Below are 27,755 nucleotides of genomic sequence, written 5' to 3' on the forward strand. Positions count from 1 at the left end.
TACAGAAAATTTAAGTTTGAATAATTATTCGTTATTATTTCTGCACATCTTTGATTTAGTCTAGTAGCTCTTTACTTTTAGTTGAAAAATGTCCTCAATGATCCATCGTTAACAAATTTAGCCCTAGCTAGTTAAAACTGTGTATAAATTCATGATTTTTTTTATTTAGTCTAGCAGCTCATTACTTTTAGTTGAAAAATGTACTATTGATTTAGTCTAGTAGCTCTTTACTTTTAGTTGAAAAATGTCCTCTTGTGAAAAAAGTTTTTGTCACTCTAACAAGTTCATCACTAGACAAAAGTTTACAGAAAATTTAAGTTTTAACTATTATTCGTTATTATTTCTGTACATCTTTGATTTAGTCTAGTAGCTCTTTACTTTTAGTTGAAAAATGTCCTCTTGCGGAAAAAAAGTTCTTGTCAATCTAACAAGTTCATCACTAGAAAAAAGTTTACAGAAAATTTAAGTTTGAACAATTACTCGTTATTATCTCTGCACATCTTTGATTTAGTCTAGTAGCTCTTTACTTTTAGTTGAAAAATGTCCTCAATGATCCATTGTTAATAAATTTAGCCCTAGCTAGTTAAAACTGTGCATAAATTCATGATTTTTTTTATTTAGTCTAGCAGCTCTTTACTTTTCGTTGAAAATGTCCTCTTGTGGAAAAAAAGTTTTTGTCACTCTAACAAGTTCATCACTATACAAAAGTTTACAGAAAATTTAAGTTTGAACAATTATTCGTTATTATTTCTGCACATCTTTGATTTAGTCTAGTAGCTCTTTTCTTTTAGTTGAACAATGTCCTCAATGATCAATCGTTAACAAATTTAGCCCTAGCTAGTTAAAACTGTGCATAAATTCATGATTTTTTATTTAGTCTAGCAGCTCTTTACTTTTAATTGAAAATGTTTTCTTGTGGAAAAAAAGTTTTTGTCACTCTAAAAAGTTCATCACTAGACAAAAGTTTACAGGAAATTTAAGTTTGAATAATTATTCGTTATTATTTCTGCAGATCTTTGATTTAGTCTAGTAGCTCTTTACTTTTAGTTGAAAAATGTCCTCAATGATCCATCGTTAACAAATTTAGCCCTAGCTAGTTAAAACTGTGTATAAATTCATGATTTTTTTTATTTAGTCTAGCAGCTCATTACTTTTAGTTGAAAAATGTCCTCTTGATTTAGTCCAGTAGCTCTTTGCTTTTAGTTGAAAAATGTCCTCTTGTGAAAAAAGTTTTTGACACTCTAACAATTTTATCAATAGAAATAAGTTTATAGAAAGTAACCTCTTAGTTTAACTGAGGTATTGGACCTTTCATCTATTTCGAACAAAAAAAAAACTAGTTGAAGTTGTGTTTAAATTCTTCATCAATATAAAATCAAAAACATGAAAATTAAAAATGTAAAATGTTGATGCTATCATATCCTATTACTGCATTTAGTTGCCCTATGAGAGATAAATTCATCCAAAATCTTAATAGTTTCGTTATTTTTTGCTCAACAACTACTACTACAACTCAACGCTGCACCAGAACTCTAGTTTGTTTTTGGTAATAAAATTATGGTAAATACATTTCTTTGGTTCGAAAATAAACTATCCCCGTGAAATCTGAACTAATACAGGTTTTTGACCGTAAACTCTAGTTTTTGATCATAGTGTTCTCAATTTTTAGGATGTATGGAGCGAGTGGGAGCTCACAGTTGAGGAGGAGGAGCTTCTTCTCTGTACTAGTACATCATTTGATGTTACTGACGAGCTCACAGTTGAGGAGGAGGAGCTTCTTCTCTGTACTAGTACAGAAATTGATGCTACGAGCCGAATGAGTATTGTAGATGACGAGTGATTGGCACCAGGTTTATCTTCAATTAGAGTACGTGAAGATTTATTTGAGGAGATGTCTCCTTTGTTCGATATACCTATAAATGATAATGAGATTGAATGTATACCACCCCCTCTCATAGATATAATGGTAGTGGAGGATAATGATAGTGAAGTTGTGATAATTGAACCAGACATTGTATATTTAAAAACTATTGTAAATATTGATATTTCAAGTGAATGAAAATATTTAGAAGAATCATTTATTTTTTATCATTGATAGAAAACTTGACTGTGGACTGAAAGTACTCTATTGGGATGATCTAATCAAACTTAACTTTTCATATACAGAAGTTACTGCTGGTATCCTTATTCTATACATATCTAGTAGGAGAAAATAAATATAGTATAAACAAATTTATTGTATGATTATAATATAAAACTCATTAAGCATATCAATAATTAGTTTTATCGTTAAATGATATATGAGAACTTTTCCGCCACGTTTTTCGTTGCTTAGAATCTATTTCATAGAATGACATCTTATGTTGTCTCTTAAAGGATCACTTTTTTTCTTCTCTTAGAATATATTCATCATGAAAGTCAGCGTTACACCTCCATCATGGAAAATAATCACAATCATAGTATAACTTTTCCTATCTTCTACGGAAAAATTTAGAAGTGAACTTAAAATTTTTATGTCTTGGTGAACTTAAAACTGAAGTGGAAGATTTTTATTTTCTCTGGTGACATTAGAATTGAATTGTGTTCTTTGATAAAATTCAGAAGAGAACTTGAACTTTTCTATCTTCTATGAAAAATTGAGCCTGCTAGTAGTATCATTATCTCTAAAATTATTTTTCTTACATCTCTGACCTTTTTAATAAATATTCTGAACGTTTGACGTTCTATCATACCCTAAAAATAATGAACACTTAACAAAAAAATGCATAAAATATTTTTAATGAAATAACGACATGTAGAATATTAATATAAAAATATGTTAAATACATTATTATACATTATTAGTACACTTGCGCTTCAATTTCCGTCAATTCATCTTTATATTCATTGATGATATTGTCTGCTAATGTCCTTTTTATTCTGCCTGCGATTTCACTGTCTTTTGTCACATTATTTTACATAGATAGCAGTTTTGACACATTGACAAGATATGATTTATGATGTTGGTGCAGCTGTATGCATGTCTTCTTTTTCCCTTTGCTTTCATTCGAATGCTAACACCGGAAAGATAGCGATAAGATCTATCAACGGCTAACATGCTACCAGAACCATTAGCTAGAAGTTGTCCCTCTTCATCAACTATTATTTTTACGTTGGTATTCTCTTTGAGTACTAATTTCTCTGGTAATGTTACTCTCGCATATCCACCGTTTGCATGATGTAAATTCTTGGGTACTCCAAAGGAATCTAATTTCTCGCTGTCATGACAACGCATGCATACATTTCCAATAGTGTTACCACTTGCACTCGTTTCATAGTTCAGGTATTTCTCCTTGTCAGCATTCAACACGACGAGGATTTTATCTTGTGCACATACTTTCGTCGAATAATTCATCTTCACTTTTGTACAGATATGAATTGTGTGTTTATCCTTCCACTGCGTAAAAAATACTGATTTAATGCACGCAATAAACTAGGTAGTGACGAAAACCTGCCATAGAGTACCAGTGGGAAAGCCGCGTCGTGTCTATGAACAAGCACAGAGTACGATTGGTAGAGCCGTAAGCATATTTCATGTCATTTTAAGATACGTAAAAAAGTTAAAAAAATACCATGTTAAAAAAATTTAAAAATTATTAAAAAAATGGGGGGGCGGGGGCCCGGTGGTCTTTGGGGACTCGAGGTGCTTTAAGGGTACCGGGGGCCTTTGGGGTGGGGGTAGGGGACCTCACGATACTGCTCAAATGGAACTTGTGTATTATAACGACCACATAGTTTCACCCTCAAATCATCTTCTAAAACATCTTCTAAAATCATCTTTTAAAATGTCTCTAACTGTTTCGCCGAAATAATTCCCTAATATGTCTAAAACGGTTTCGCCCATTTCAACTTTAGGGTTTAGGATTGACATTAAGAAAATAACTTGTTCTGAAAAGATATAATGAAGCCTTAAAAAAGTATTAAGAAATGGGGGCTCAGGAGTATAGTCCTTCTAATGAATTCTATGGGGCCCCCGTACCAAACAGGTTTTTACCTATTAGCCAAGTTTAAAAAAAAAAAAACAAAAAAAAAACCTACTAATCAACTTACAGATGAATGACCACGGATTTAACCTTTACTTGATGGTCAATAAAAAATATTTAATAGGTTAATTAAAGTATACTCTTTAAATATTATATTTTATTATAGTTTATATATATTATATGGTGAATTTATAATTTATATTATTCTTATAGTGAAGTTAGTAAAAAGAGAATATATATCTTAAAATAATAATTTTTTGTATATTTTAAAAGAGCTTTACAGGGTTTGAGAGACTCAGTTGCCTAAGTCCGTGTGGTTTTTCTTCACTTGGTGGTCAATAAAAAAGAAATTTTTGTTAAAAAAAATTAGTTTTTGTAACTTTTAAAATAGATTTAAAGGGTTTGAGAGACTCAGTTGCCTGACTCCGTGTGGTTTTTCTTCACTTTCTGGTCAATAAAAACGAAATTTTTGTGTTAAATAAGTAGTTTTTGTATCTTTTAAAAGAGCTTTAAAGGGTTTGAGAGACTCAGTTGCCTGATACCGTGTGGTTTTTCTTTACTTGGCAGTCATTAAAAACGAAATTTTTGTGTTAAATAAGTAGTTTTTGTATCTTTTAAAAGAGCTTTACAGGGTTAGAGAGACTCAGTTGCCTAATTCCGTGTGGTTTTTCTTCACTAGGTGGTCATTAAAAAAGAAATTTTTGTGTTAAATAAGTAGTTTTTTTATCTTTTAAAATAGCTTTACATGTTATGAGAGACTCAGTTGCCTGATTCCGTGTGGTTTTTATTCACTTGGTGGTCATTAAAAACGAAATTTTTGTGTTAAATAAGTAGTTTTTGTATCTTTTAAAAGAGCTTTACAGTGTTTGAGAGACTCAGTTGCCTAATTACGTGTGGTTTTTCTTAACTATTTGGTAATTAAAATATAAATAATAGTGTTAAATAAGAATTTTTTGTATATTTTAAAAGAGCTTTAAAGGGTTTGAGAGACTCAGTTGCCTAATTCCGTGAGGTTTTTCTTCACTTGGTGGTCATTAAAAACGAAATTTCTGTTTTAAATCAGTAGTATTTTTATATTTTAAAAGAGCTTTACAGGATTTGAGAGACTCAGTTGCCAAATTCCGTGTGGTTTTTCTTCAAATGGTGGTAATTAAAAACGAAATTTTTTTGTTTAATTAGTAGTTTTTGTATATTTTAAAAGAGCTTTACAGGGTTGGAGAGACTCATTTGCCTAATTCCGTGTGGTTTTTCTTCAATTGGTGGTAATTAAAAACGAAATGTTTGTGTTAAATAAGTAGTTTTTTTATATTTTAAAAGAGCTTTACAGGGTTTGAGAGACTCAGTTGCCTAATTCCGTGTGGTTTTTCTTCACTTGGTGGTCATTAAAAACTAAATTTTTTCGTTAAAATAAGTAGTTTTTGTATCTTTTAAAAGAGCTTTACAGGGTTTGAGAGACTCAGTTGCCTAATTCCGTGTGGTTTTTCTTCACTTGGTGGTCATTAAAAACGAAATTTTTGTGTTAAATAAGTAGTTTTTGTATCCTTTAAAAGAGCTTTACAGGGTTTGAGAGACTCAGTTGCCTAATTCCGTGTGGTTTTTCTTCACTTGGTGGTCATTAAAAACGAAATATTTGTGTTAAATAAGTAGTTTTTGTATCTTTTAAAAGAGCTTTACAGGGTTTGAGAGACTCAGTTGCCTAATTCCGTGAGGTTTTTCTTCACTTGGTGGTCATTAAAAACGAAATTTCTGTTTTAAATCAGTAGTTTTTGTATCTTTTAAAAGAGCTTTACAGGGTTTGAGAGACTCAGTTGCCTAATTCCGTGTTGTTTTTCTTCACTTGGTGGTCATTAAAAACGAAAATTTTGTGTTATATCATAAGTTTTTGTATATTTAAAAATAGATATACAGTGTTTGAGATACTCAGTTGACTGATTCAGTGGGGTTTTTCTTCACTTGGTGGTCATTAAAAACGAAATTTTTGTGTTAAATAAGTAGTTTTTGTATCTTTTAAAAGAGCTTTACAGGGTTTGAGAGACTCAGTTGCCTAATTCCGTGTGGTTTATCTTCACTTGGTGGTAAATAAAAACGAAATTTTTGTGTTAAATAATTAGTTTTTGTATCTTTTAAAAGAGCCTTACAGGGTTTGAGAGACTCAGTTGCCTAATTCCGTGTGGTTTTTCTTCACTTGGTGGTCATTAAAAACAAAATTTTTGTGTTAAATAAGTATTTTTTGTATCTTTTAAAAGAGCTTTACAGGGTTTGAGAGACTCAGTTTCCTAATTCCGTGTGGTTTTTTTCTTCAATTGGGGGTCATTAAAAACGAAATGTTTGTGTTAAATAAGTAGTTTTTGTATCTTTTAAAAGAGCTTTACAGGGTTTGAGAGACTCAGTTCCCTAATTCCGTGTGGTTTTTCTTCACTTGGTGGTCATTAAAAATGAAATTTTTGTGTTAAATAAGTAGTTTTTGTATCTTTTAAAAGAGCTTTACAGGGTTTGAGAGACTCAGTTGCCTAATTCCGTGTGGTTTTTCTTCAATTGGTGGTCATTAAAAACGAAATTTTTATGTTAAATAAGTAGTTTTTTTATCATTTTAAATTATCTTTACGAGTTTTTAGAGAATCAGAATACTAATTACGTTTTAATATTATTAAAATTAATGAAAAATTTATATTTAAAATATTTTTATTTAATTTGTTAATTTATATAATTTTATATATTTAAAGGGATTGAGAGACTAAGTTTCCTTATTCCGTGTGGTTTTCCTTCAATTGGTGTTCATTAAAAACGAAATTTTTGTGTTAAATTAGTAGTTTTTGTATATTTTTAAATAGCTTTACTGGGATTGAGAGACTCTGTTGCCTAAGTCCGTGTGTTTTTTTTTCACTTGGTGGTCATTAAAAACGAAATTTTTGTGTTAAATAAGTAGTTTTTGTATCTTTTAAAAGAGCTTTACAGGGTTCGAGATACTCAGTTGCCTAATTCCGTGTGGTTTTTCTTAACTTTGTAGTCAATAAAAACTATTGTGGTGTGTTAAAGACGGAGTTTTTGTATCTTTTAAAAGAACATTATGGAGATTGAGAGAGTCAGTTGCCTAATATACTGTGATTCTTGCATAAGTGAAGATCATTTGAAAAGAAATTTTTGGGGTCTATTAGTAGTTATTGTATATTATGAATGAACATTACTGGGTGTGAGAGACTCAGTTGACTAATTTCGTGTGGTTTTGCTTTACTTGGTGGTCATTAAAAACGAAATTTTTTTGTTAAATAAGTATTTTTTGTTTCTTTTAATAGAGCTTTACAGGGTTTGCGAGACTCAGATGTCTAATTCCGTGTCGTTTTTCTTTACTTGATGGTCATTAAAAACGAAAATTTTGTGTTAAATAAGTAGTTTTTGTATCTGTTAAAAGAGCTTTACAGGGTTTGAGAGACTCAGTTGCCTAATTCCGTGTGGTTTTCCTTTACTTAGCGGTCATTAAAAACGAAATTTTTGTGTTAAATCAGCAGTTTTTGTATCTTTTAAAAGAGCTTTACGGGGATTGAGAGATTCTGTTGCCGGATTCCGTGTGATTTTTCTTCTTTTCAGTAAAGACACTCGATATCCTAAAAGTGTTTAATTAAAAATTTTTTAAAACTTCTAAATTTTTCAACTTTATTTATTTTTTTTCTTTTTGTACATAACTTAAAATTTCAAAATATTATTAAAGTTCTAAAAATTGCGCTCTTTGATTGGTCAGAGACACGATGTGACTTTCCCACTGGTATTTTATGACCGGTTATTGACACTACCTAATCTATTGCATGTATTAAATCAGTATTTTTTACGCAGTGGAACGATAAACACATAAGTCATATCTTAAAAAAAAAGTGAAGATGGAGCATTTTAATAAAGTGTGTTTACATAACAAGGTTATTGTAGCATTGAATGCTGACAAAGAGAAGTATTTAAACTTTGAAACAAGTACAGGTGGTAGAACTATTGGAAATTTATGAATGCATTTTCATGACAGTAAGGAATTAAATTTCTTTGGAATACCTAAAAAATTCAACTCTTATGTTGGTGGTTATGAGAGATTGAGATCTCCAGAGATGATTGCACTCAAAGAAAATGCCAACATAAAAATTAATCATTGATGATAGAAGACAACTCCTTGCTACTGTTGCAGGTAACACATTACCTACTGATACATCCAATCGTCACCTTTCGGGTATTAGCATTCAACGGAAGATCAATAAAAGAAAGGCCTACTCTTCTACTAATATCGTAAGCCATATCTTGTCTACGTGCAAAAACTGTTACCTGTGTAAAAATAACGTGATAATAGACAGTGAAATTGCCAGAAAAATAAAAAGAGCATTGTCAGAAAATATCACGATGGAATATAAAGATGAATCGATGAAAAACAAAGCACCAGCAAACGTTACTGCCATTGATCAAACAGTCATTGAACCAAATAGTACCAAAGACGAAAAGCATATTGAGCCTGTTGATGAGACACCAGTAAAAATTGTGTATGACTCAAAATGGAATAATGATTATTCTACTGATTACGAACTAAGAGAAGACAATAGCTATAATATCAAGAGAGAACTTGGTGAACTATTTTATGGAACAGATTCAAAATGTCCAAAGTTAATCATTAATATTAATAATGTATCGTAATATATTTCTTGTATTAATATTCTACATAGCATTATTTCATTAAAAATATATTATGCATTACATTGTTATGTGTTCATTATTTTTAGAGTAAGCTAGCATATCAAACGTTTAGAATGTCTAATAAAACGTCGGAGATGTAAGAAAAGGAATTTGCATACATCTATTGTCAGACACATGGGAGCAAATCCTTTCTTGAATTCGCCTCCTGGATAAACAAAAAAGACATTTCATTCAAGAAATTATGACGAAACTCTAAGTAAGCAACAAACTCTTTCTTGAAGTTACCTCATGGATACACAATGCAGAAATTTGATTTAAGAAACTATCAAAAATTGTAAGTAAGTAGCAAATTCTTTCAAAAATATGTAAATACGTTTAAGCAATAAATATCTTTAAGCTTAACCGGTCCTTATTCTGTAGAATAGTTTTAATCATTTCATTAAGTTATGAAGAAATTGTAAGTAAGTAAAAAAAGCTTTCTAGAATTCGCTTCCTGGACACAATACAGATATTTAATTCAAGAAATCATAATAAAATCACAAGTAATTAATAAAGTATTTATTGTTTTCACCTATTGGACGCACAATACTGAAATTTCATTCATGAAATTATGAAGGAATTGTAAATAGGTAACACACTCATGTTACCTCATGGATACACAATGCAGAAATTTCATTTAAGAAATTATCAAAAATTTTAAGTAAGTAGCAAATTCTGTCTTGAATTTGCCTCCTGGGCTAATAAAAAAGACAGTTCATTAAAGAAATTATGAAAAAATTGTAAGTAAGTAGAAAATTCTTTCTTGAATTCACCTGCTTGATAAAAAAAAAAGAAATTTCGTTAGAGAAATTATGACAAAATTCAAAGTAATTAACAAACTCTTTATTTTTTTAATGACTTAGATACATGTTGTAGAAATTTCATTCAATAAATTATGAAAACATTACCAGGAAGTAGAATTTTAGTTATTGAATTTAGCTCTTGGGTAAACAATACGTAAATTTCATTTAGTAAATTATAAAAAAAAAACAATTTCTTTATTTAAGTTAACTATTGGATACACACTACGGAAATTTCATTCATGAAATTATGAAAATATTTGTAAGTAAGTAACAAACTCTTTTTGTTTTCACCTCTTGGATATACAGTACAGATACTTCATTCAAGAAATTATGATAAAACCGCAAGTAAGTTACTTTTTTTTCTCTTTATCAAAAACAATTTTCACTTAGCTACACGACGTAGAAATTTAATTCAAGAAATTAGGAAAAAATTCACAGTAAGTAAGAATTTCTTTCTTGAAGTCAACTCATGGATACACAATACGGAAATTTCATTCAAGAATTTCATGACTTAGATACACGATGTAGAAATTTGATTCAAGAAATTATGAAAAAATTCTCAGTAAGTAACAATTTCTTTCTTTAAGTCATCTCTTAGATACGCGATGTATAAATTTAATTCAAGAAATTATGAAAAAATTCTCAGTAAGTAAAAATTTCTTTCTTGAAGTCAACTCTTGGATACACACAATACGGAAATTTCATTCAAGAAATTATAAAAAATATTTGTAAGTAAGTAACAAGCTCTTTATTGATTTCACCTTTTGAATATACAGTACATATACTTCATTCAAGAAACGTGATTAAACACGTTTTGAAACTACATGCTATTTGTATGCCTTTGCTTGGCACCTTTCCAAACGAGCGGGGATTCCCCACTGGTTCCTCCACATTGCAAAAAAGTGAGCAGTACGAAAACCCCACGTTTTCAACCAGACTGGTTTTTTAGGGACCAATCAGGAGAGATATGCAAAGTCGACATAGCTTTATTTCATTTTTTTAAGGTTCATTTAGACGAGGTTACGTGCGCGCACGTAACCACATTCTGCATTGTGTATCCATGAGGTAACATGAGTGTGTTACCTATTTACAATTCCTTCATAATTTCTTGAATGAAATTTCAGTATTGTGTATCCAATGGGTGAAAACAATAAAGACTTTATTACTTACTTGCGATTTTATTATTATTTATTGAATTAAATATATTTATTGTGTACATTAAGCTAATTCAAGAAATCTATTTTTACTTACTTACATTTTATTCATTATTTAATGAAATTAATAAAACTATTCTAAAGAATAAAGACTGGTTAATCTTAAAGATATTTATTGCTTAAACGTATTTACATATTTTTGAAAGAATTTGCTACTTACTTACAATTTTTGATAGTTTCTTAAATGAAATTTCTGCATTGTGTATCCATGAGGTAACTTCAAGAAAGAGTTTGTTGCTTACATAGAGTTTCGTCATAATTTCTTGAATGAAATGTCTTTTTTTATTTATCCAGGAGGCGAATTCAAGAAAGAATTTGTTCCCAGGTGTCTGACAACAGATGTATGCAAATTCCTTTTCTTACGTCTCCGACGTTTTATTAGACATTCTAAACGTTTAATATGCTAGCTTACTCTAAAAATAATGAACACATAACAATGTAATGCATAATATATTTTTAATGAAATAATGCTATGTAGAATATTAATACAAAAATTATATTACGATACATTATTAATATCAATGATTAACTTTGGACATTTTGAATCTGTTCCATAAAATAGTTCACCATGTTCTCTCTTGATATTATAGCTATTGTCTTTTCTTAGTTCGTAATCAGTAGAATAATCATTATTCCATTTTGAGTCACACACAATTTTTACTGGCGTCTCATCAACAGGCTCAATATACTTTTCGTCTTTGGTATTATTTGGTTCAATGACTGTTTGATCAATGGCAGTAAAGTTTGCTGGTGCTTTTTTTTTCATCAATTCATCTTTATATTCCATCGTGATATTTCCTGACAATGACCTTTTTATTTTTATGGCAATTTAACTGTCTATTATCACATTATTTTTACACAGGTGACAGTTTCGGCACGTAGACAAGATATGGTTTACGATATTAGTAGAAGAGTAGGCCTTTCTTTTATTGATCTTCCGTTGAATGCTAATACCCGAAAGGTGACGATTGGATGTATCAGTAGGTAATGTGTTACCTGCAACAGTAGCAAGGAGTTGTCCTCTATCATCAATGATTATTTTTGTGTTGGCATTCTCTTTGAGTGCAATCATCTCTGGAGATCTCAATCTCGCATAACCACCAACATAAGAGTTGAATTTTTTTGGTATTCCAAAGAAATTTAATTCATTACTGTCATGACAATACAGGCATACATTTCCAATAGTGCTACCACCTCTACTTGTTTCAAAGTTTAAATACTTCTCTTTGTCAGCATTCAATGCTACAATAACCTTGTTATGTAAACACACTTTATTAAAATGCTCCATCTTCGCTTTTTTTTAAGATATGACTTATGTGTTTATCGTTCCACTGCGTAAAAAATACTGATTTAATACTTGCAATAGATTAGGTAGTGTCAATAACCGGTCATAAAATACCAGTGGGAAAGTCACATCGTGTCTCTGACCAATCAGAGAGTGCAATTGTTAGAACTGTAAGCATATTTTGACATTTTAAGTTATGTACAAAAAGAAAAAAATAAATAAAGTTGAAAAATTTCAAAGTTTTAAAAAAGTTTGAATTAAACACTTTTAGGATATCGAATTTATTTACTGAAAAGAAGAAAAATCACACGGAATCAGGCAACTGAGTCTCTCAATCCCCGTAAAGCTCTTTTAAAAGATACAAAAACTACTTATTTAACACAAAAATTTCATTTTTAATGACCACCAAGTAAAGAAAAACCACACGGAATTAGGCAACTGAGTCTCTCAAACTCTGTAAAGCTCTTTTAAAAGATACAAAAACTACTTATTTAACACAAAAATTTCGTTTTTAATGACCACCAAGTGAAGAAAAACCACACGGAATTAGGCAACTGAGTCTCTCAAACCCTGTAAAGCTCTTTTAAATGATACAAAAACTACTTATTTAAAACAAAAATTTCGTTTTTAATGACCAACAAGTAAAGGAAAACCACACGGAATTAGGCAACTGAGTCTCTCAAACCCTGTAAAGCTCATTTAAAAGATACAAACACTACTTAATTAACACCAAAATTTCGTTTTTAATGACCAAAAACTAAATAAAAAACACACGGAATTAGGCTACTGAGTCTCTCAATCCCCGTAAAGCTCTTTTAAAAGATACAAAAACTACTTATTTAACACAAAAATTTAGTTTTTAATGACCACCAAGTGAAGAAAAACCACACGGAATTAGGCAACTGAGTCTCTCCAACCCTGTAAAGCTCTTTTAAAAGATACAAAAACTACTTATTTAACACAAAAATTTCGTTTTTAATGACCACCGAGTGAAGAAAAACCACACGGAATTAGGCAACTGAGTCTCTCAAACCCCGTAAAGCTCTTTTAAAAGATACAAAAACTACTTATTCAACACAAAAATTTCGTTTTTAATGACCACCAAGTAAAGGAAAACCACACGGAATTAGGCAACTGAGTCTCTCAATCCCCGTAAAGCTCTTTTAAAAGATACAAAAAATCCGAAAAGAACAAACATAGGTAGTTTTTAACGACTCTTAAGTGATGGAACATCCCACGGAATTGTGCAACTGAGTCTAACCATCGCCGTACAGTTCTTTTAAAGTATAGTCAACCCACTTATTTAACAAAAAAATTTAATTTTTAATGACTACCACGTGAAGAAAAAACCACACGCAATTAGGCAACTGAGTCTCTCGAACCCTGTAAAGCTCTTTTAAAATATACAAAAACTACTTATTTAACACAAAAATTTCGTTTTTAATGACCACCAAGTGAAGAAAAACCACACGGAATTAGGCAACTGAGTCTCTCAAACCCTGTAAAGCTCTTTTAAAAGATACAAAAACTACTTATTTAACACAAAAATTTCGTTTTTAATGACCACCAAGTGAAGAAAAAAACCACACGGAATTAGGCAACTGAGTCTCTCAAACCCTGTAAAGCTCTTTTAAAAGATACAAAAACTACTTATTTAACACACAAATTTCGTTTTTAATGACCACCAAGTGAAGAAAAACCACACGGAATTAGGCAACTGAGTCTCTCAAACCCTGTAAAGCTCTTTTAAAAGATACAAAAACTACTTATTTAACACAAAAATTTATTTTTTAATGACTACCAAGTAAAGAAAAACCACACGGAATTAGGCAACTGAGTCTCTCAAACCCCGTAAAGCTCTTTTAAAATAAACAAAAACTACTTATTTAACACAAAAATTTCGTTTTTAACAACCACCAAGTGAAGAAAAACCACACGGAATTAGGCAAATGAGTCTCTCCAACCCTGTAAAGCTCTTTTAAAATATACGAAAAACACTTAATTATCGAAAAAATTTTGTCATTAATTACCCCACTGAGAAGAAAAACCACACGTTCTGTCACATGAGTCTCTCTAATCCATTACAGCTAATTTAATATAAAAAATCAATACTGAGTATCAAACATAAATTAGTTATTTAATACAACGAAGAGAAGTAAATACACAAAGAATTAATCACCCGAGTCTCTCAAACCCTGTAAAGCTCTTTTAAAAGATACAAAAACTACTTGTTTAACAAAAAAATGTCGTTTTTAATTACCACAAAGTGAAGAAAAACCACACGGAATTAGGCAACTGAGTCTCTCAAACACTGTAAATCTCTTTTAAAAGATACAAAAAAACTACTTTTTTAACACAAAAAATTCGTTTTTAATGACCGCCAAGTGAAGAAAAACCACACGGAATCAGGCAACTGAGTCTCTCAAACCCTTTAAAGCTATTTTAAAAGATACAAAAACTACTTATTTAACACAAAAATTTCGTTTTTAATGACCACCAAGTGAAGAAAAACCACACGGAATTAGGCAACTGAGTCTCTCAAACCCTGTAAAGCTCTTTTAAAAGATACAAAAACTACTGATTTAACACAAAAATTTCGTTTTTAATGACCATCAAGTAAAGAAAAATCACACGGAATTAGGCAACTGACACTCTCAACCCCGTGACAGCTATGTTAAAAGATACAAAATCTACTGAGTTAAAACAAAAATTACGTTTTTAATGACCAACAAGTGAAGAAAAAACACACGGAATCAGGCAACTGAGTCTCTCAAACCCGGTAAAGCTATTTTAAAAGATACAAAACCTACTTATTTACCACAAAAATTTCGTTTTTAATAACCACCAAGTTAAGAAAAACCACACGGAATTAGGCAACTGAGTCTCTCAAACCCTGTAAAGCTATTTTAAAAGATACAAAAACTACTTATTTAACACAAAAATTTCGTTTTTAATGACCAACAAGTAATGAAAAATCACACGGAAATAGGCAAATGAGTCTCTCAATCCCCTTAAAGATCTTTTAAAAGATACAAAACTACTTATTTAACACAAAAATTTCGTTTTTAATGACCACCAAGTGAAGGTTAAATCCGTGGTCATTCATCTGTAAGTTGATTAGTAGGTTTTTTTTTTTTTTTTTTTTTTAAACTTGGCTAATAGGTAAAAACCTGTTTGGTACGGGGGCCCCATAGAATTCATTGGAAGGACTATACTCTCAGGGGACTTTGGGACGGTGGGGGCCCTTTGGGAGCCCGGGGGACCGGGGGCCTTCTTCGGGGTTGGGGGATGGGGTATCGGAGCCTTTTGGGTTTGGGGTAGGGGGATCTGAGCCCTTTGTGGTTGGGGTACTGACCTCACGACACTGTTCAAATGGAACTTATGTATTATAACGACCACAGAGTTTCACCCTCAAATCCTCTTCTAAAACATCTTCTAAAATCATCTTTTAAAATGTCTCTAACTGTTTCGCCGAAATAATTCCCTAAAATGTCTAAAACGGTTTCGCCCAAATAATCCCTAAACGTAATTTCTGCGTGTTCCTTTTGTTTGTGGCATCCCTGCGCTGTCACATTTAAAATTTCTAGAAAACCCTTTCCCGCGTTAATCTCTTCATCTCATAAATGTTCCTAGCTACACTATTATGGTTTCGTTAGAATATCAATTTATCTCTTCGACTTAAAGATCTGTGAAGCCGTATTTAAAAATAGAGTTTCTATCTCTTTAGACTCCCGCATAATTCCAAGAAAACAAGTAATGTCATTTCTAATTCCTGTCACTAAAGATCAATGAAGCCCTATTTAAAAATAGAACATTAATTTTTCTCTCTGACCTAAAGAGCGTTTATCCCTCAGACCTAAGATCAAAGAAGCCAGACTTGTTTCTTTATTCCCCTTTTCGTAAATCAATAATCCCCCTAGCGATTATGTAAATCAAGTTCTCAGAAATTCTCTCCCCTATCGTGAATCAATAATTCCCCTCGATTATGCAAATCAATTTCATCGAAACCATGAAACATCCATCAAAGTGAGAAAAGTCCTGTTTTTCTATTCTCACTGACAAAAACCATAAAACAGACATAAAATGATGTTGACATCCATGAATGTGAGAAAATTCCTGTTTTTTCATTCTCACTGACAAAAACCATAAAACAAACATAAATTGATGTACTCATCGCTGTTTTTCCATTATCAGTGACAAAAACCATAAAACAGACATAAATTGATGTACTCGTCGTTGTTTTTTCATTCTCACTGACAAAAACCATAAAAAAGACATAAATTGATTTTGACATTCATGAAAAACATCAAATAAATTTACTAACACACATAACCGTCCAAAAAAACATCCATCAAAGTGATTGGCTGAGAAGGAGACACGTGATCTAACTGTTTCCTAATTCCTGGAAACTCTTAACATTCGCCCCGAGCATGCACTTACAACAACAACAACAATCAATTAATCTTGAAAGAAGAGGTCATTAACTATGTCCCCGTTAGACTCAATAATCCAGAAAACATCCATCAAAGTGAGAAAAATACTGTTTTTCCATTCTCAGTAACAAAAACCACAAAACAGACATAAATTGATGTTGACATCCATGAAAAAAATCAAATAAATTGACCAGCACTCATAACCGTCCAAAAAACATCCATAAAAGTGGGAACATTCCTGCTTTTTCAAGTGAGAAAAATCCTTTTTTTTCATTCTCAGTGAGAAAACCATCTCCCTAGGGACTCTATGCCCATATATGGTGTGCTGTCACGAGCTCTTGAGGCCTTTCTACTCATGGAATGATAGCCCGCTTGTATGGTGAACAATCAAAATCCTTACATCCATAAACATAAAACATCCATACAAAAAACACCTGCCCGCTACCTTCGATTGACAAAGTAATGTCCCAAGTGTCTTCTCACTTTAATTGACACAGTAATACCTGCCCCGTACCTTTCATTGACATATCACTACTATCATCAACGATCAAACACGGTATTTTCAGTTTAAGGAAATCATAAAGACAAGAGCTAATTTTACTAGCTGCTAATGCGAAATCTCTCTCCGATTCTTCATCTTTGTAATCTGTGGGTAAATACACATTTATTACTACGCGCTCATCTACTCGAGCAACTATCACTAGTAAAGAAAACACTAAAATTAAGATTCGATGCTACATAAGATGCAATCCCACCAGAAGCTCTGCCTTTAGAAGCACTACATTTAGCTGGAACCGAAAAAGTTTTGAAGGTGGCACTAATGTCAAGTAAACTAAGGCTGTGGTTGGTCAGGAAATGGTCCTGCAAACAATGAATATCATGATTATGAAGTTTATTTTCAAGAATAGGTCTTTTTTTATAAGACCACCATTAATGTTCCAAGAGAGAAAACGAATATCCATTTATCTACTTAGCTGCCCGTTTATCGGTTTGAATGTTGCCAGGGCCTTTGATACTGTAACAGGTGTGATTTGACTCTTTACATATAATGCAAAACTCTTTCCGAACACATGGAATGTCCCTGGTGGAACAGTGCTCCGTGGAGCCACAGCGAGAGCACAGTTCTGCGTTCTTACAATCAGCAGCAAAATGCCCTTGTTGATGGCATCTGAAATACCGTCTAGGTATGAATATGAATTTCTGGACAGTTAACTTCTCATAACCCACCTTCACAGTATTTTTCAGAGAGTAATCGAGATCCCTCCGTTGTTCAAAATCAATCTTGTAGACACGTGACTTGCCACACTGCAAAGCTTTGACACACTTTGGAATAATTTTCTCTACATCTTTTTCATTTATTTCTGTCGGTACGCCTTTTATTACACCGATAAAGCCGGGAGATTTAACAGAGGTTAAAAGGCCAGGTTGGAACTTTTTCATCTGGTCAGCAATTGAGGAGGCAGTAGATTTACTTTTTACGACAATTTTCCATTCTGATGAAGAACGTTTCACTTCTGAAATATCATTTGCAGCTTCAGGACATATTTTATCTATAAAATCTTTCCTGAAAAGTGGAGATGAAATATTGGAAGGGCAATTTTTTAACAAAACAGCATAGGTATGAGGATTGGATTGGTCTTTGGCGCAAGACGACTGGGCGGAAGAGGGCCAGGCAGAAGTTGCCTGTACTACGAGATGTTGCTTATTTAGCTCAGACAAATTGTCAATTTTACGGGAAAGTTTATTCATGCGACAGGTTAACATTGCAACGATCGCATCATCAATTGTTGGAATTTCCCATGGTGATTATATCACGAATTTCGGGATCTTATGTTTTTCTTTCGATGCCGTAGATAAACACTTACAAATGTCAAGGATATTTTATCGTCTTTTTGGCATCTAATTAAACGTGTTCCAATTTCTAGCACCTGATGTAAAACCTCCTTTGCCTTTAGAATGGTTTCATGACTGAAAAAGCTTCCCGACTTAGCAATTATTGTCTCTACTTTGATACCATCGATCATCGATCGAGAAATAAAATTCAATATTGGATTTAAAATAATATCCGAATCGTCCATTATTTCATATTTGCCCCTATGGTAATAATATTCAATAGATAAAAATCCACACCAAATCAATGCCAAAAACCGTCACCAGTATAAACTCAGTCTATCACCACAAATTTTAAATTCAAGAAACATAACGAAAAGGCAGTGAAAAAAAATCACCCATACCAGTTCTGAGTAATTATCCAGAATTATTGGTCTGCAGAGCACGAGTATATCCAAAACAGGTACAGAGTTAATCTGGCTTAAATTCAATTTGTTATTAACTGGTCAGATACCAAAAGAGAACTGTGAATATTGACAGTGTGAGGTTTTCTAACTTTGCACTGTCCAAATAATTTACCCCCCCCCCCCTAATGTGCAACTACATAGCCCAAATTATATATTTTCCATCTATTCTGTAACTTCTCTTTGTCTTGTCTCACGTTAATCAAGTAAAATCACTTGATTTTAATTAATATAAAGTAGCTGCGGGCATCAAGCCATGGCTAATTATGGTTGCAGTGGCAGCTGCAACCTACTAAAGAGCGAATCACAGCCCATAGTAATCAAAATCAATCAAAAACGGGTTTTCAAAAAAACTGTCTGGTGAAAAAAAATTTCCATTTGACACTGAATCAGGAATGGTAACTATTGTTTCGGATAATCTTAGAAGTAAAAGTTTATTGCAAAAAGAAATTTATGGTGATTTCAAAAAAGAGCATGAAACCCCTTTAAAATGGCGTTAAATCGAAATAAAAAGTGTACCTTTGGAATCAGCATGGTCGAAAACCTTTTGTAGGATAATTACAGTCCTCCACCTTGAACACCAAGGAATGTGACGTTTTTGTATGGGTAGCACTGATCTGTCTCCCTTTTTTTCTTTTTTTTGTCCAGGGCTAGCGGTTTACCAGAAAATCATAGTGTGATGATCAATTGCTCATTAGACATCTGTTTGTAACATCTACGCGCATTTTATAAATTTCACCATGTGCAAGTTCCAAATGGCACAAAAATGGCACATTTTTTGTCGATTCTCAAGGGGGGAGGGCTTATAGGCTACAAAAAACTTCGTATGCAGATGTGCCATAGTTAAAAGTAAATCTACATCTGATATATACGTTTTATTTATGATTTCCACCACATGCAATTGCCAAATGGCACTATTGATGCCATGTCGGAAGTGGAAAAATAGGGGCTAGTGGGCTGCCAGAACTTCTTAGAGAGATGTTCATTGGTTCATTTGAAAGCTATTGCTCATATCTCCGTATTTTAATCAGTTTTGCCATCCGTAAGTGCCAAATAGCACAAAAAATGGCACCTTTTGTGCCACTTCTTAAGTTGAAAAGCTTCGAAGTATAAAACGGTACCATTGTAATGATTATGATACAAAACCCTTAATTGGACATTTACAAGGGACCCTCACCGTATACTCTCCCTCCCAGCTCCCTGAGTAAGTTCATTTGTCCGTTGGAAGAATTTACTATGAACTCTTTAAAATTTAGGAATGGTAACTATTACTTTGGTTCGTCTTAGAAGTAAAAGTTTATTGCGAAAAGAAACTTATGGTGATTTCGAAAAAGAGCCAGAAACCCCTTGAAAAAAGCGTCAAATTGAAATAAAAAGTGCATCATTGGAATCAACATGCTTGAAAAACTTTTGTAGGATAGTTAAATTCCCCCACCTTGAACACCAAGGAAAATGACTTTTTTGAATGGGTAGCACTGATCTGTCTCCTTTTTTTTTTCCTTTTTTTCCAGGGCTAGTGAATTACCAGAACATCATAGAGAGATGCTTAATGGCTCATTATTAATGGCTCATTGTTTCTCACATCTACGTGCTTTCAAAGGCTGTATATTTGCATAAACGCTAATCTGAAGCATATTAGGAACTGTAGTGAATCACTATTTTGTGTGTTTTTTTTAATAGTTAGCTTGTTGTATGATTTATTCAATTGAATCATGAATCTACGTGCTATATCGTGAAAAATCACTAGATTTAGGAAAAAATCACTAGTTTTAGAACGAAAATCACTAGCTAGAAATAAATCACTAGGCAACATAAAAAATCACTAGAAATAGTGATAAATCACTAGGGGTGGCAAGCCTGCTTCTCCTGCACACTCCCTTCATTAGAACATTAGTGATTTCTTATTATATTCAATGTTTTGGATGATATTTTGTTTGAAATTTTATTTCTTCAGAGAGAGAAAGGGCAATTCTTTACAGCATCAGTGGCCGCCAGTAGTAACCATATACACAGTTTCAAACTTACATAAAAACTTACACCTGAGGCATGAATATATAACGCGGTTTAACCAGTACATTAAGTTACCAAGGACAGTCACACCTTACCAGGGTGCACTCAACTATGATTCTATGAGTGATTGCATAATATGACTAGTGGTATATGCGATGAGGGACAGGTTTCCGACTCCTCATTCATGTAAGTTAGATTTCTACTTCATGTGTTAATATATTCAGTTTTTTTTTACTATAAAATCGAGTTTCAAATTAAAATTTTGTACAGTTTGAATACTTCATTCATTCTATCTATATATATTTTATGATCATTTACATTGGTAGAGAGATGGAATGTTCTAAGCGAGTTCTGGTGAGTAAATTTTTCTTATATTAGAATAAAAATAAATCCATTTTTGTCTCGTCATTAAGTTAAGGAAGAATCTCCTTAAAAAAAAAATTAAGGAAAAAACCGTGGCATATAAAATTGAAAAAGATCTGTAATTGTCAACTTTTGGGGTTTGGTATTGTGGACTTGAAGGGGCAGTCCCCCCATTAATATTTTGAATAAATAAGAATTGAAGTAGCCAATCAAATTGTGCTAATTTTTTTTTATGCGTGATATTAAAGATATGTTTTGTTTAGGCTACGTCTAGGAGTCTTTTTCTTCCTTTTTCTATGATTTAAAATATTTTGCAATTTAAGTATATAAGTTTTAAAAGTCTGGCATATAAAATTGAAAAAGATCTATAATTGTCAATTTTTGGGGTTTGGTACTGTGGGATTGAAGGGGCAGTGCCCCGATTAATATTCTGAATAATTAAGAATTGAAGTATCTATTCAAATTGTGCTATTTTTTTTTCATGCATCATATTTAAAATATGTTTGTTTTATGCTTCGTCTAGGACTCTCGCTCTCTTCTCTGTGTGTTTAAGATGATTTAGGACTATATGTTCATAAGCTAAATAGTTTGAAAACTGAAAATAATTTTTTTTATTTTAGGATGTTGTTGATCAACCCTCACAACAAAAGCGTACAAAGTTGGACGGGCCCCAGGACAACATCGAGACAGGCCTGATCAAATCATTAAATTCGATCAGGCCAAGTGTAATTCGCTTCGCTCCCCATTCCGAAGGAAAGGAGGATTCTAGCGACCTAGATGTGATTTTTGACGTAAGTGCAAATAGATATTCTGAAAATATTATAATAATTTATTAAATCGATTCCTTCCATATTTGAGGTGAATAAGGCTCTTTTGCGATTGACTTGTAAATAATATGCGACGCGATGAAACCGGATTAGCACGCCTCTTTGGTATAATGAGATGCGGGTCCCTTCTGGATGTGACAAATTTACGTCTAAAATCCTGTCAGTTTCTTGTATGCAAGAGATATTTAACATTGTAATTTAAGGAAAATTTTTATTTGTCATTAACGGAGATAAATATTCTGAGACTTTAATAATAATAGTTTATTAAATATACCCCATTTATATTTTTGTGTTATAGCATTCAGCAATTCTTCCTTTAACTCTCAATAATAATACCTTGAAGTCCCGTTCTTTTTTCTTCACATATATATATATTTTAAGATGGTTGAAATTTAGGCCTATACGCTAATAAGCTACCTACTTCTGAATAAATAATATATGACGTAAATAGTCAAAATTAATGCAAACTCAACGAATAGGGTATTGCTTACTCAAGGAATAATAATAATAATAATAATAATAATAATAATTTTGAATCAGCCACTTATAAGTGCATATGCATTTTCTCAAGGGGGTTAATTATTGTAGAAAAAAAAGAACGAAAAGAGTGTGGAGGAATGGGATGAAAAAAATATAGGATATTTGCAAGTTTGCATATGAAAATAGATCACGAAGGATGAATTAGTGTCAACGTGCGCGATTAACTTGTGAATAATATGTGACGCGATGAAACCTGACTTAAGGCGTCAAGGTAGTGACCTTAAAAAATAATAGTAGAAACCGGATTAGCACGCCTCTTTGGTATAATGAGATGCGGGTCCCTTCTGGATGTGACAAATTTACGTCTAAAATCCTGCAAGTTTCTTGTATGCAAGAGATATTTAACATTGTAATTTAAGGAAAATTGTTATTTGTTATTTGTCATTCACGGGGATAAATATTCTGAGACCTTAATAATAATAGTAGTTTATTAAATATACCCCCATTTATATTTTTATGTTATAGCATTCAGCAATTCTTCCTTTAACTCTTAATAAAAATACCTTGAAGTGCCGTTCTTTTTTTATATATGATATAAGATGATTGAAATTTAGGCCTATACGCTAATAAGATACCTACTTCTGAATAAATAATATATGAGGTAAATACTCAAAATTAATGCAAACTCAACGAATAGGGTATTGCTTTCTCGAGGAATAATAATAATAATAATAATAATAATAATAATTTCGAATCAGCTACTTATAAGTGCATATGCATTTTATCAGGGGGGGGGGGGTTAATTATTCTAGAAAAAAAAAGAGTGTGGAGGAATGGGATAAAAAAAAATATAGGACATTTGCAATTTTGCATATGAAAAATAGATCATGAAGAATAAATTAGTGTCAGCGTAGGGGTTAGATATCCCCGTTTATATTTTTATCTTATAGTATTCAGCAATTCTTCTTTTCGCTCTTAATAATTTAAAATCATCCCGTCACATGTATTATTTCATAGGGAACCTTATAGAAAAAGAGGTGGTGATGGAGGGGGGGCACTTTAATTGTTGATATGGAAGGAGAAAAAAAGTTCTTTTTCTTACAATGATTTATTTAGTCCAGGTTTAATGCTACCACCACTTCCATCAAATCCATCACCAAGCCACAGAGGAAAATTCGGATTGTTGAGAAAAGGGAGAAACTTACACCACCAGCATCCAATGTATGGGATGCATGTCCATTAACCGGGGCTGAAGAGCAATGTTTCATAGAACATACCACCTCGGTTGAACAGTGGACGGGTTTTGTTGAGACTTACAATCAGAAGGGGCAAGCACTAGAGTTGGATCCCTATTTTGCATTTTCATTTTGAACATTATATATTATCGACTAAAACCATTTGTTTTATACATCATTCTCTTGTTCTAACTTAACCTGTAAGAATAAGGCTTCATTTTCCTGACTAAATCAAATATATTTTTAATATGATGCATGAAAAAAAAACCTCTTCATTTGACATGACTTTTCTGTTGTCATTGTGAAAGACATATCCCATGTAACTTTGTTTCTTTTAATTGTTCAGGTGGTGGGACAATGACTATGAAAAATTGACATAGTTTATTAACTTTATAAAACTAATGGTTATTTCACATTCAAAATAAGCCCTTTTTTCTGTAGATTAATGAATTTGCAGCGCCATCTTCATCAGGTCATGAAACATCAATTTTTAGTGGACCAGAACCAATCCTCGCACCACCAATGGAGTTTAGAGATGAACCTCCATTAGTTCTAGACAATATGGACTGGCATAGGGGTCTTCTAAATGATTGTTTTGGGGACATGGCCAGCCTAGACGATTTAACTTTTGACATTGACATGGTGGAGGACCCGGAACGGACAGATATATTTATGCAAGAGCATTTAGGCGATGTTAGTAGTAGTGCATCTGAACCGGGTCATCATAAAGAAATTCCGTCAAAGGACAATACAGGCTGGCTTGATCAGCTATCCCCAAACACTCTGGAAGACATACTAACAGACTTAGAGGATTTCATGCCACATCCATCCAATGCAATTGAACAGACTGGGGGTGGTGCTATTGACAATTCTATGTCACCCCCCACCATTTTGGGTAATGATACAACTAGTAGTAGTAGTAGTAGTAACGACATACCAACAACACAAGTATCCCCTCTTCCAGATTTTTTTCTTTCCAACTCGGCCTTGCAACACACAAAGGTCTATAGCGCCAAATTCGGTGATCCATTTAACTCTCTAGTGTCAGGGGATATAATAACAGATCCCCTGGCCATTACACATTTATATACTAATAAGATTCGAGACATTCTTGAATAACAGATTGGGGTGTGGGGGTGGGGGCTAGTTTAAAAGCATCAATAGCACTAAAAATATTTTTTTTAATAAAAATGCGAGCGAGCTGTATTCAAAATACTTGCACACAGAGATGTTGGCAATTCGCCCGCATTTATCAAATTATGAGGAGGTTTTTCTAGATTGGGTTAATAGCATTCAAACTAAATGGTATAATTATAACGAGGGGGTAATGGATCGATGTTTTTATTTATTGTAAATCTAAGTCATAATATCTTTAGATTCACAAAGGACTTTATTTATAGAGGTGGGCATGGGGCTGGGGAGAGGGCAATAGCTTTTAAACATATTCCTAATTTAGAAGGATGTAAGGGGGTATAACGAATATTTCTCGATGAAAGGCTGCAGTGTTTCAAGTACGCATTTTTAATTGCAGCATACAGACCTCTTCATATAGATGCATCTAAGAAAAAGTTGGATGAAATGGCAGTTAATGGTAGGGAGGGTTCAAAGTTCCCCATAGTAGATTTTAATTGTTTAAATGGTAAATTTCCCATGAAACTAAAAGGAATAGATATTTTCGAGCGGGCTAATGCTCATTTAAAGATTGGTGTCACGATGTTACAGTATTAAACCGAATTTGACGAGGGTCACCTTTCCGATAAGAAGGGTGTATTATTTCCAGTGAGGGCTCCTTCAATTGAATCAGTGGAGCATTGGGTGTGGCTTCTATATATACCACCCACAGACCCTGGTTCAAATGAACATTTTAATCAAATTGCCGATATGAGTAGGATTTTGTAGCAGAGTAAACATGGGGGGGCTGTGTGTTATTACTTTCCGACATGTCTCTCAAGATGTCGCTCTGATTTAAAGTTAAAGCATCACAAGAAACACTGTAAACGACAAGAATACAAGGCTAAGGAGACGATAAGCAGAGATAGAGCGATCTTACGTTTAAAGAATTTCCAGAACACGCTCCTGCAGAGCAATAAGATCGGTTTAGACTGCAATATGAGACTCACAGACATGTATGATTCGTCAAATCAAAATCGTGTTAAAATACATGAAGCCATAGGGATCTCTTACGCTCACGTGCAACGAGATTCTAATAATACCATGAAAGTGCTGGATGTAGTTGAGATGTTGGGTGACGGTGAAGACTGCATGCGCTCGGCATTGGTCAGTCTAATAAAAACCGCAAACGGTGCAATTTAGTGCCTTCTTTACACAACCTATCCTATGCTCCTATCACCAGATGACAGATTTGCCATTAAAAATCGTAAAATCTGCTTGGTTTGTAAGAGAGACTTTGGTGATGGTGTAGGGAACGGGGGGAGGAGCAAGGTGATCGACTATGATCACTTATGGCAGGAAATTACATCGGGGGAGTAACTTTAGGGGGGTAGTACATCAGTCGTGCAATTTAACCGTTAGACAGCAATATTTCGTACCTGTTTTTATACACAATTCCAATTACGACTGAAAGTTTGTTCTACCGGCGTTGGCCCGCATTGCCAAGGGTAGAGTTGTGGATGACGCATGGATAGATGGTTCTTTTTCATATAATATCATACCCGAATGATCGGAGAAGCTACTGCTGCTAGAATTCATGTGGAAAACAGTTGACAAGGGTAACACGTGCCTGAATAAAATCCGTTTTTAGACTCTTTCAGCTTCTTCCCCAAATCTTTAAGTCAATTCATTCAGGTACAGAAAAGTGACAATTTTGATAGCTTCCCCCTCCTCAAACAGTGCTTCCCCGATGATGAAATATATGATTTATTAACCTGTAAGGGTATATATCCATATGATTATTAAAACTCTGGCTCGAGGCTAGATGAGGTGTCACTACCGCCCATTGAAGCTTTTTACAATTCTCTTACTGAGAGTGAGTGCACCACTAGCGACTTTGAATTTGCCAAAAGGGTTTGGGCAAAGGGCGGATGTAAAAATGGGTGGGATTGATGTAAACTATACTTGGCCAGTGACGTACTTACTCTTCTGGACATTGTGTGCAAAAATACGGATAAAATCTATGGGGAATTTGGGCTGGATTTAGGTTATTATTTTTCCACTCCTCATCTGGTGATGGACTTGATACTTAAAATCAGAAAAGAAGAAATAGGTCTGATCGCCGACGTGGATCAGCATCCGTTAGTAGACAGATCAATGAGCGGTGAGTATGTTTATCATGGGGATCGTATCATGAAAACTGATCCGCCCGGACAGCACACCGATAAAAGTCGGATGCAGTTTTTTTATATGAATTCTCTTTACCCATCGACAATGTCTCATTACTGTTTGCCGTGTGGCAATTGTAAATGGCTTGACAATCCGTGTGCTTCGAATTTCCCCGACATTGCTAGTGTTGAGGAGAATGGGACACAGGGATGGTTTTTTGAAATTGACGGTGAAATACCCATGGAAATCCATGACTCGGTAAAAGACTTTGTTTTTCCGTGCATAAATAGACCATTGGGTAGGGACTCTCTGAGCCCCTACAATTTATCTTTAGTAGAGGATGGGAGTATGCACTGGGTACCTTCAAAAAAAAACTAATTGCCTACCTCAGCCCAAAACAGACTATTGTTGTTCATCACGTGTTATTGAAATGGATGGTGTTCATTGGTTTCAAGGTCACAAATATTCATGGAGTCCTCCAATTTGATAAAAAGCCTTACATGAAAACGTTTATTGACACCTTTGTCTGTAAGCGTTCACAAGCGGAAACGAAAGTTGAAAAAGAAGTCTATAAACTCATTTTGAACTCAGCTTTCGGTAAAATGTGCGAAACCGTACGAAGTCACAGAGGTCGATGTGACAATGTAACCAATCCCAAAGACTGTGCTCGAATCATTGCGGATCCAAACTTCACATCGTTCACAATCATAGACTCTGATATAGTGCTCCTACACCGCAAGAAAAGAAACATTGTTTTAAATAAAAATATTGCAGGCGGAAGTGAAATAACTGACATCTAAGAAACTCAT

At 33.2% G+C, this 27,755-nt stretch overlaps 2 protein-coding genes across 3 annotated transcripts in view; both read left to right on the plus strand.

The window, feature by feature from the left end:
* LOC148945665 (uncharacterized) overlaps positions 1 to 20,329 on the plus strand; it is an 82,191-nt gene extending 61,862 nt beyond the window's left edge. Inside the window, exon 5 of one of the 2 annotated variants that reach the window (XM_089097727.1) lies at positions 20,264 to 20,327. In XM_089097727.1, the coding sequence (XP_088953853.1) occupies positions 20,264 to 20,269 (6 nt within the window). In that variant the 3' untranslated portion in view covers positions 20,270 to 20,327. Of the gene's footprint in view, positions 1 to 20,263 lie in introns of both variants that reach the window. The other variant, XM_089097729.1, reaches the window with a different exon arrangement.
* A 763-nt stretch (positions 20,330 to 21,092) lies between these two features.
* LOC148945666 (uncharacterized) overlaps positions 21,093 to 27,755 on the plus strand; it is a 55,862-nt gene continuing 49,199 nt past the window's right edge. The window contains exons 1-2 of the mRNA XM_089098235.1: positions 21,093 to 21,116; positions 21,746 to 21,916. Coding sequence (XP_088954361.1) covers positions 21,093 to 21,116; positions 21,746 to 21,916 — 195 coding nt within the window. The remainder of the gene's footprint in view (positions 21,117 to 21,745; positions 21,917 to 27,755) is intronic.

The sequence above is a fragment of the Artemia sp. Qi Xiang Cuo genome, chromosome 12 (assembly GCF_049724085.1).
Source record: "Artemia sp. Qi Xiang Cuo chromosome 12, ASM4972408v1, whole genome shotgun sequence".
NCBI classification, from domain to species: domain Eukaryota; kingdom Metazoa; phylum Arthropoda; class Branchiopoda; order Anostraca; family Artemiidae; genus Artemia; species Artemia sp. Qi Xiang Cuo.